General features: G+C 46.4%; 3 protein-coding genes across 3 annotated transcripts; all 3 read right to left on the bottom strand.

Annotated features, from left to right (window-relative positions):
* Positions 1-1,673: 1,673 nt before the first annotated feature.
* On the bottom strand, positions 1,674-2,669 carry LOC149374814 (uncharacterized). The gene is made up of 2 exons (XM_089591730.1): positions 2,628-2,669; positions 1,674-2,576 (listed from the first exon to the last, which is right to left on the bottom strand). The coding sequence occupies exons 1-2, from the start codon at positions 2,667-2,669 to the stop codon at positions 1,674-1,676; spliced, it is 945 nt and encodes a 314-aa protein (XP_089447856.1).
* Positions 2,670-2,831: 162 nt separating this feature from the next.
* LOC149374813 (uncharacterized) lies at positions 2,832-3,434 on the bottom strand. Its single transcript, XM_089591729.1, has one exon. The coding sequence runs from the start codon at positions 3,432-3,434 to the stop codon at positions 2,832-2,834; it is 603 nt and encodes a 200-aa protein (XP_089447855.1).
* A 1,110-nt stretch (positions 3,435-4,544) lies between these two features.
* LOC106640886 (uncharacterized) lies at positions 4,545-5,777 on the bottom strand. Its single transcript, XM_089591723.1, has one exon. It carries the CDS (start codon positions 5,775-5,777, stop codon positions 4,545-4,547), a length of 1,233 nt encoding a protein of 410 aa, XP_089447849.1.
* Between the last annotated feature and the right edge of the window lie 4,249 nt (positions 5,778-10,026).

The raw sequence follows: 10,026 nt of genomic DNA, 5'->3' as shown, positions 1-10,026 counted from the left end.
CAAAAACCTTCACAGTTTCAGTACAGGAACTTAACTTTATGAATATTTTTTAAACTTGTAGGTCCAGGATAATAGAAAATACAATGAATGAAAAAAACTTTTTATTTAACAATGGTTTATGTGTATGTTTTCTAATAAGCCATTATAACTTGTTAATTATTATTTTTACTACATCTTGCAAACTATTTATAAATACTATGTTAGTTTGTAAAAAGAAAGTGTTCTTAATATAAAATAAATCCTCAGCCATTAAAATATTTTAAAAACCTAACTATACACAATTAAACTCTGCATACTAATCTTTAAAGGTATCGTCTGCCAAGAACAGTAGAAATGAAATAACTTTAGAGCAATGACAAAACAGTTCTAACTACACTTGTTTAATTCAACTCCTTTATTCACTTCGAACAAGCACAAAAAACCTAAGAGAGAGACACACGGATTGTATAGGATGTATATATATATATATATATATATATATACATATGTCGATGGCAGGTGTCGTTGCGTTGAGAGCCTTGTCCTCTGCCTTGCCTCTTTCTCCTTGGTCGAGAAGGACCGTTGTCAAAGCTCAAGCATGGATTCGGCGGCCCCGCTGGTGTCTGTCTAATGAATGCAGAGAGGGCGCGAGAAACGAATTCCGCACAACACACCTGCCTCGTTTCGTAAACGACTTTAGATCCCACCCGCTGTGCCTGGGCCAGATTTATCTACTGGGTTCTGCAACACACCCTCGCTGGTGGTGTCGGTTTGGACAGATAGCAGAGACAGCTCGCTGACGGGGCGGACGTACTCGCCGGTGGCAGTCTGGATGGTGGCGGCTCGTACGAGTCCGTCGGGGCAGGGATGGACGGAAATAATGCTGCCAATCGGCCAAGCACATTAAAGGAGCGTGTCATCTATTTGGGCGACGACATGGTCAACCTTGAAGTTTCGACGCAGGACCCTCCACTTGGACCGTTGTTGGAGCGTGTTTGAATACTCGCGACTCCAGCAGCCCCACAATTGACTTCGGATGCCGCGGACAAGTTTCCAGTGGGCCAAGCGATCGAGCATGTCAGACGTGGAGCTGGCATTGATGACAGAGATGAAAGGGCCTCCGAGAAGAAAATGTCTGGGAGTGAGCACGTCAAGGTCGTCAGGGCTGTCGGTCAACGGGGTGAGAGGGCGGCTATTGAGAACCGCCTCGATACTGGTGAGCACCGTGGAAAATTCATCATAGGTGTGGTTCCGCGGCCCGACGGCATGGCAAAGATGATGCTTCATGGATTTGACACCAGCCTCACACAGTCCACCAAAGTGTGGTGCTCGAGGAGAAATAAAGTGCCACGTGATTCCTTGGTCCGCCAGCGAGCTAGCGATGCGCTCCCACTGCAACTCTGTCTCCTGGAGAGCTTCTCGCAGTTCTTGGTTGGCGGCGCAAAAGCAAGTGGCGTTGTCGCTCCAGACTTCGGATGGCTGGCCACGTCTGGCGAAAAATCTGGTCAGTGCGCCGATGAAAGACTCGGTAGAGAGGTCACCAACGAGCTCAAGATGAGCTGCTTTTGTAGTCGAGCATATGAACACAGCGAAGGAGCCCTTGCTCGTGCGGATGCCTCAGCCTTTGCGCTGAGGATATTGAACGGGCCGACATAGTCGACGCCGGTGCGGGAGAAAGCACGAGAATGAGTGATTCAAGCTGCTGGCAAAGGCGCCATGTGTTGCGTGGCGGGCCGAGCCTGTAACTGAGCGCAGACGACACACTTGTTCAACAGGCTCTTGAGTCGTCGCCACCCGCCGATGATCCAGGCTTTGCAAGAGATGTACGCGCTGGTGAGTCGGACTCCTTTATGAAGCGCTCGGGCATGAGCCCAATGGATGACCAACTGAGCGAGCGAGCATTGTCCGTCGAGAATCGGGGGGTGTTGCTCGTTGAAGCTGAGAGCGGAGTACTGGAAGCGACCGCCAACTCGAATGACATCGTCGACTACCATGGGATCCAGGGGCAGGAGCGGGTTCTTTGTGGCCACGCGGCCTTCCTCCTGCAAGCTCTCGAACTCGAGAGCGAAAGTCTGCCGCTGGCTGAGACGGGCAAAGGCAAGATAGGCGTCGCGCAGCTCGATGGCAGTCAAGGGCGCAAGGACCGGAAAAGTAGGATCACGACGTGTCTTATGGCGGATCCATCTACGTAGCCAAGCAACAAAACGCAGAAGTTGATCCAGATCTAAAAATAGTTCAACAAAACTTGCAGCGACAAGTCGAGTGGCGCAATAGGTGTGGGCAATCTCCTCAGAGGTGGGTTCGGCAGGGCTCGAGAGGCTCGTAACTTCGACTGGCCATGAATCTGTGGGTTCTTGTGAGGGCAGAATTGCTTGAGTGTGGGCCATGTAGTTGTCGACTAACGAGTTTTTGGTAGGTTCTGACAACCGAAGCCAGTGGAGCATGATTTGGAAATCGCTCCAGGCGTGGCAGTACTCAAAACTCATGGCGTACTCTTCGGCCGTCATGTGAAGAAGTTTTGCTGCGAGCAGGGCAGCTCGCAGCTCTAATTGAGGGATGGTCATGCGCGCTGGACGAAAAGCATTGGGCTGCAGGCTCTTGATGGTGTTTAATTTGGTGCGGGATATCAGGACGCGCACTCAGACAACCTCGACCGGATCATCGACGCGCGAGTAGACGACGGCTGCCATCGCTCGATGACTGGCGTCTGCAAATGCTTGGAGCTGCAGAGTAGCCGAAGGGTGATAACCGATCTAGCAAGAAATGGTAAGTACGGAGATGTTCTGCAGCTGGCTCAGAAATGCGTGCCATCGCTGAGTCATGGATGTTGGCACAGCCTTATCCCAGTCCAGTCACGCACGCCAGAGATCTTGGATGATCAGCTTGGCGACAAGGATGACGGGCGCGATCCACCTGCAGGGATCGAAGAGTCTGGCAAGGGCTGCCAGTATGGTGCGCTTCGTCTGCTGTGGCTGTATGGCAGATGGATTGAGGTGAAAACAGTCACCGATGGGGACCCAGCTGACGCCAAGCTCGCTAACGAGGCCGTCCACTCTGAGCTGTCGCCAAGATGGCCTGAGGCAGGAGTCCACGGGGAGATCACGCAGGAGCTCTGGCTCATTCGCGACCCATTTTTTGAGAGGGAATCCGCCAGCTCTCAGCAGGCCGATCAGCTGATCGCGACGAAGTTGCGCTGTCTGCACGTCGTTAGCACCTGAGAGGACGTCGACGACATAGCGATCGCTCTTGACAATCGGCACGGCTTCGGGCCACGCGTGACCTTCGTCTTCGCAAAGCTGCAGAATCGTGCGCAGAGAGAAATAAGGAGCACTGGCTTCGCCGTATGTTACGGTAAGCAGCTGAAAATGCTTTGGTGGGCTTGACTTGTCCATGCTCCATAGAATCCGTTGGAGATCCACGTCACGTTCATCGACAAGTATTTGCCGAAACATCATCTGGATGTCTGCACAAAAAGCAACTCGGTGCCTTCTTCAACGCAGCAAAACACTTGGCAGGCAGGTTTGAAGCTTTGGTCCAGCATGCACTGCGTCGCTGAGGCTGTAGCCCGTTGAAGTCGGTCGTGATGCGTTGAAGACAACGCGCAGTCTTCTTCGTCGGTCACCGGCTTGCCAGATGCCGTGATGCGGAATGTAGTGCACTGGCCTGGAGGATGCGCGCAGCTCCACGTCAGTCAGCGGCCGCATAAGCCCACAGCGAAGATACTCGTCCATGAAGAGGCCGTACTCAGCAGCCATCTCGGGGTCGCGTTGCAGTTTGCGCTATAAAGATCGGAGGTACGCCCTCGCACTGGACTAACTCTCTCCGAGCAGCTCAGTCCCGCTGCGCTTCAGTGGAAGGTGGACGATGTATTGTCCGTCAGCAGCTTGGCGATGATGAGCGAAAAATGTCTCGCACTTGGCGTCATCAGGTGATTGACGGACTACTCGGGGTACGTTTTCAAGGTCCCAAAACCGCTGCATCAACGCTACCAACTGATCATGCAAGGGCGGGGTGCCGGCATCTTGCGTCGTAAGGCAAGTGGCGATCGGGAGGGGGGATCGGGTAACACGAAACCCGACCGGTGAAAGTCCAGCCCGCGATAGTGAGCTGCCCGATGAGATTTCCCCGGAGCAGAAGCCCTGGCCGCAGCAGGTGAGAGTACACGTCGGTGCCGAGAAGTATGTCCACAAGTTGTCACCCGGTGTTCCAAAGTTTGGGTCCGAAAGGTCTGGTAGGTCACGCCACAAATCTATGACCGTTGAGGGCAGCGGTGCCGAAGGAATGAAGAGTCCTAATCGAGGTAGGCAGTGTGCAGTCAGCTGCAACGCCCATGCCGAGTTCCGGGTTTGCACCTGTAGCTGTGCGATCATCGGCGAGAGCGTGACGACAATCCCGCCAACGCCCAAGATGTTAGTGGCAGTTGGCTCGAGACGAGCACCGAGCTTTCAAGCGAGTCCGGTGGATGTGATAGAGATTTCTGAGCAGGCGTCGACAAGCGCCCTGACGGTGATTGTCCGCTCTCGGGTCCCCTTCAGCTGGACCGTGATCGTTGGAAGAACAGCTAGTCACAGCTGCGAGTCAACCGCCCGGTCGATGCTCTTCTTGGAATCTGTGGTGAGTCGTGCTCGCTGGGCCTGAGCGCTTGTTGACTCGAGGTCAGCCTTGCGTTTACGGCTGCCGTTGTAAATCAAGTTATGATGTCTCGCGCTGCAGTGCTCACATACACCTTGGGATGGGCAGGAGTGAGCGATGTGGCCTGACCTGTTGAAGCACAGCTTCGATTGAGTAACGAGAGCCCGGCGTGCTGTCTCATCCAGCTGAAGAAAACGACTGCAATGGCCGATGTAACGAGGAGCATGGTAAGCAGAGTAGTCAGCTTCGGCCGCCTGTGTGGCAAGAGTTCTGTGGTTGCGGCTGATCGGTGCTGGCCCGGCAGGGCGGCCACTCGTTGAACGTGTGCTGAATGAGTCGCTCGCTGAGCGTAGGCTGCGCGAGTCGTCTACTGAGCTTAGAGAGCGGCCACGCCTCCGCAGAAAGCTGGACAGGTTGGCGAATGTGGCTACTTCTTCAGGCGCCAAGGCAGCTGCATCCAGCTTCTCAAGCTCGTCCTTCCAGGCCCTCTGAGTCGATGAGTCCATAGCGGTGGAGACAAAGAAGATCATCCACACTTCCCACTGTTCCACGGGCTGCTTCAGCGATTTTAGCTGCTCGCGGTGCTTCTCCAAGGTATCGAGCAGGCCCTGCAAACCAACAGCAGACTCTTCTCTTAGAGTCTTGAGCGTCCTTAGTGCCATGATGTGATCCTGCACGAGGAGGCGATGGTGCTTGAACTGCGAAGTGAGGAGGCTCCAGGTGGTCGAATAGTTGGAGCCAACGAGCTGTAATGTATCCAACACTGCCTTTGCCTCACTTTGTACGTGCGACTTCAAATAATAAAGTCTCTCGACATCGGTGAGACGAGCATCTTGGTGGATGAGTGCTTGAAACAGGTCACAAAATGATTGCCAATCTTCGCGACAGCCGGAAAAAAGCGGGATGTTGATGCTTGGCAGACGAGGGCCAGCGTGAGGCCCAAGGAGAAGGGGCGGTCCACCGGGTCTATGATGAGGAGTCAGCCCACTCTTGGCACCATAAAAGCACGCCTTAGTGCTGAGGTAGTGTCCCTCTCCAGATGAGTACAGGACTCTGAGGAAGGCAACTTTGTCCTCACATGCGCCCGGAATCAAGTCGCGATGATTAGCTTGGAAGTCGTTCCAGTAGCTATTGAGCAACTCTGCCCTAGCGTCGACATGCCCCATGCTCCAGGATTCGATGCCCCTGGCTGATTAAATAAACTGATCCAAAACATCGAGGAGAGCATGCTGCGTCGCAAGCAGATCAGACCAGCATTTATGTGCCCTGCGAATTTAAAGCACAATGAGCTCGATGCTTGCCGCTTCAAGCGGAGCCTTGTCACCTGCGATGCATTCAGCATTTGTGCGCGCCGTGAAAAGTTTCAGACCTGAGAGAGGAAGAAGGGCTGGCGTGGGCCCGGTAATCAGCTAAAGTTCGAACGTAAGGCAGCGTGTGATCTGTAACACGTTCGCTTCATGACAACTTCTTGAGCTGCCTGATCGCAATCACGCGCGAGGCCCGCGACGCAGACCGCGCGGCAGTTGCGGTGGACATCTTATCATCTCTCACCTTCGCGACAGCTTCTCGAGCTGTATCATTGCGATAACGTGCGAGGACCACGACGCAGACTGCACAGCAGTTGTGGGGAATTTCTGCGCGTCTCTCACCCTCCCATAGCGTGGAGGTTCACGATTGTGGCACGACTCTGTCTAAATTCATGGTTTTACTTACATTTTTGGGAATAGCCAGCTATCCTAGCTGCTCTGAGTCCCGCTCGAAGAGCCAATATTTAATTAAACTCCCTTATTCACTTCAAACAAGCACAAAAAACCTAAAAGAGAGGCACACGGATTATATAGGAGATACGTATATATATATGTCGACGGCAGGTATCGTTGCGTTGAGAGCCTTGTCCTCTGCCTTGCTTCTTTCTCCTTGGTCGAGAAAGACCGTTGTCGGAGCTCGAGCATGGATTCAGCGGCGCCACTGGTGTCCGTCTAATGAATGCAGAGAGGGCGTGAGAAACGAATTCCGCCCAACACTTTTTATTTTACAAGTCCTTACGACTTAATACTATACTATTCTGATCAAGTTTGTTAGCTTTTATATTTTAATATTATAACATTATTCAATAGATCCGTTAATTTTTAACACTAATATCCAAAGAGTTGCTTTGATGCTACCTATAATTTAACTTGTAGGTAGCAAGATAAGCAATTAAAAAATTTAAAGCTTGAACACCGACAAAGAAGCGCATAAAACTTGTTTCGCTTATATCTTGTATTCGGTGAGAAGCTGGATAAAAAAAAAAATTCCATCGTGTAGAGCGGAAAAATACCACCTGATTTAATATTTTTACTTTTATTTGCAGTAAAACTAAGTTTTTCGATAAAAATCTAATAAAGGTGGTTTTCCCAGATGTGTTAGTAAGTGAAACAGAGAGTACGTCGACAAGCAGTTGTGTATGCCTGGATAAGTATGTTACTAAGTGTATCGTCACATGGCAATGTGTACAGGTATAGAATTACTTGATGATATGAGTCGTTTTGTAATTAATTCATATCTTAAAAATTTGTGCTGGTCTCAATGAGATATGCTTATAAAACTTAAAAATGTAGATAAAAAACGTATGAACAATTTGTGATTCTACTTATCTTAAAAGTAATACTACTTTTTAATTAACAACTACAATTAAAAAACTATTTTTAATATCATAATAATTTCTCAGTAATTGATAGATTTTTGTAATAACAGTCATATTGTTGCATGATTTTGTAGCTAGTTACTGTAATATCCATGTAACTACATTGGAATCCAATGATTTGATTAATGAATGGCTTTGAAATATAGCAGCGTAAGAAGCAGACAATATTAACCTAACAGCATTAACATTGAACCTTTACATTACATACAGCTGACACAGCAGTAAAATATCAGACGCTCTTGCGCACAAGTAGATGTATCCATGTATGTAGCTATACTGACGGTACCACACTGTACACACACACACACACACACACACACACACACACACACACACACACACACACACATATATATATATATATATATATATATATATGTGTGTGTGTGTGTGTGTGTGTGTGTGTGTGTGTGTGTGTGTACAGTGTGGTACCGTCAGTATAGCTACATACATGGATACATCTACGCGTGCGCAAGAGCGTCTGATATTATATATATATATATATATGTATGTATATATGTAAGTATGTATATGTATATGTATATGTATATGTATATGTATACACGTGTTTCGTCTTCCTACAATTAGTGGCCTCTAGTCTAGGCTCCGTTTCAGGAAAAGGAGGTAAGTGGTCGTAGGGACAGATTGGCAGTGCTGTGCCATCGTCGCTATCGTTGGCGGTTAAGGCACTAGTTTGGTACTCTGAACGCCTAACCTTACTAGTGTGCCAGGGGGCCTATCGAAGCAACGAACGCGCGTGAGCTGGCGTGAGCGCGCGCGTTCAGTGAGCGAGCGAAAGAGGGAGAAAAATATTGGTTGTGTTGAGAACCATTAATGGCAGGCATCGGGGCATTCGGGGCAAGTCAGGCGTCAAGCCACCCGTACATTACGTATTACCTACATTTACGTCATAAATACCTATAGTATACTGCATGGCGCACATATACAGGGCACCTGCCTGCCAGGAAATTCAAAGGTTATATATTTAAGTACTCATTACCAGCTAATATTTGAGCTATCTAGCCAACCGAGTGTAACCCAACAACTCAAATAAATGATGCTGAAAATTGTCGTAGGCAGTGAAGAATTAATTGATGGTTAAAGTTGTATTATTCGATACTGCAGACTACATAGACTGTACGATGATCTATTAATCTAATTGTCCTGGGGAAAGCAATTTGACGAATTCATTAAGTGAGAAATAAATAATAAATAATAAATAAGCTATTATTTTAACCAAAGCTACGAATGTTGCTAGATCTTGCAACCTAATATCCTCGTACTATACTGCTTAGAAAATAGCTCGTGGATTGTTTATTCACGTGTCTGTTAACATTGCTTGCGTTATTATCTTTTGGTTCGTAACTATGTTTTGAAGTATTGCAATATCCACTTAGTTCTTAGAATTAATATTTATAAATTTTTATAATTGTTTTATATAGTAACTAGCTGATTTTCAAGATTTTTTTCACAAAACAGTTTTATTATGTTTTAGAAAAACATAATTCTTACAGATAACGTAATAATTCAAAGCAAATATTAATTCGTCAATCCCTATTATACCACAAACAATAAACTATTACACAAAAATTAAATTAAAAAGTTTAATTTTTCTTTTTCCTTATGCAAAATATAATTGGATAAAGGTGGCTCCAGTAGCCTCAATGTTAAAATTATAAATAACCCAACCGAGGTTGATAAAATTGAATTATATTCTTTGAATTCCCATCTTTCTATTCGTATAAAAAAAATTAAGGTTGACGGTGAAAATTGTAAGAAATCATGCTTACAAAATCGTAGTTTTGAGGCGGGTTAGATAGGAAATGCAAGCTTACGCGATATACAACCTACTGCTGGACTTATATAAATAACCCGTAAGGTGTAAAAAATATACTATTTTGTATATATTACTACGCAGTTTTCGATGACAGGAGAAAAGTGTCTTGTTATCAAACAAAATCTTTGAATAATCGGAGACTGAGTATACAGTTGTGAGTGCAAGTCAGCTCTCAGCTGTCTGCATTCTGCAGAGTACATATATATAGGTATAACTACTTTTAAACTTAGGAGCGTACCGTAACAGTTCATCAATTAGGGCACCATAAGACTTTTTTGTTTTTTTATATTAACTCACTAAAGTAACAGATAAAATGTAGAACATGGCTTACAACAGTCTCTACGATAATTTTATACCATATTTTAAAGAAAATAATGATTAATTCTTAGTTTCCCCATTTTGATATGGCACTAGGCGCTGGAGCCACCTTAAATCGTACCACAATGTACCACAAACCACAAACAATAAATTGTTATACAAAAATTTAATTAAAAAATTTTCTTTTTCCTTTTTCCTTATGCAAAATACAATTGGGTTAAATCTTGACAAATTTTTACTCCTTCTGCGTTATCATCAGGGAGTCTAGCATCTTCGTCGTCATCATCGCCATCGTCTTCAAGTACATCATTCATTATATGATTATTATTATCACGTTCAGCTGGTATGTTTACTCTAAAAAATAAATAGTAATAAATTTATATGATGTTGCTTTACTGCATTATTTAATTTTAAATTATAGTATCTCTTACTTATTTTGTCGAACATAGTTATGTAAAATAGCGGTGGTGGTCACAAAGACTGCTGACGTCCGTAGGGTGTAGTGTAATACCCTATCTGATAGGATGCATTTCCACTTATTCTTCAAAATTCCAAAAGTCCGCTTAACAATACT

This window comes from Copidosoma floridanum, unplaced genomic scaffold (assembly GCF_036245765.1).
Source record: "Copidosoma floridanum isolate Cflo_tuat_1 unplaced genomic scaffold, Cflo_Japanese_pri ptg000013l, whole genome shotgun sequence".
In the NCBI taxonomy this organism is placed as follows: domain Eukaryota; kingdom Metazoa; phylum Arthropoda; class Insecta; order Hymenoptera; family Encyrtidae; genus Copidosoma; species Copidosoma floridanum.
The sequence above is the reverse complement of the archived record's forward strand: the minus strand, read 5'-3'. Positions and strand labels throughout refer to the sequence as shown.

Excerpts from the sequence above, each read along its gene's own strand:
- LOC149374814 (XM_089591730.1), bottom strand. The coding sequence starts at position 2,669 with ATGGCAGCCGTCGTCTACTCGCGCGTCGATGATCCGGTCGAG. Across the intron at positions 2,577-2,627 it reads GCGTCGATGATCCGGTCGAG|AGCCTGCAGCCCAATGCTTT; the intron begins GTTGTCTGAGTG and ends AACACCATCAAG.
- LOC149374813 (XM_089591729.1), bottom strand. The coding sequence starts at position 3,434 with ATGATGTTTCGGCAAATACTTGTCGATGAACGTGACGTGGATCTCCAA.
- LOC106640886 (XM_089591723.1), bottom strand. The coding sequence starts at position 5,777 with ATGGGGCATGTCGACGCTAGGGCAGAGTTGCTCAATAGCTACTGGAAC.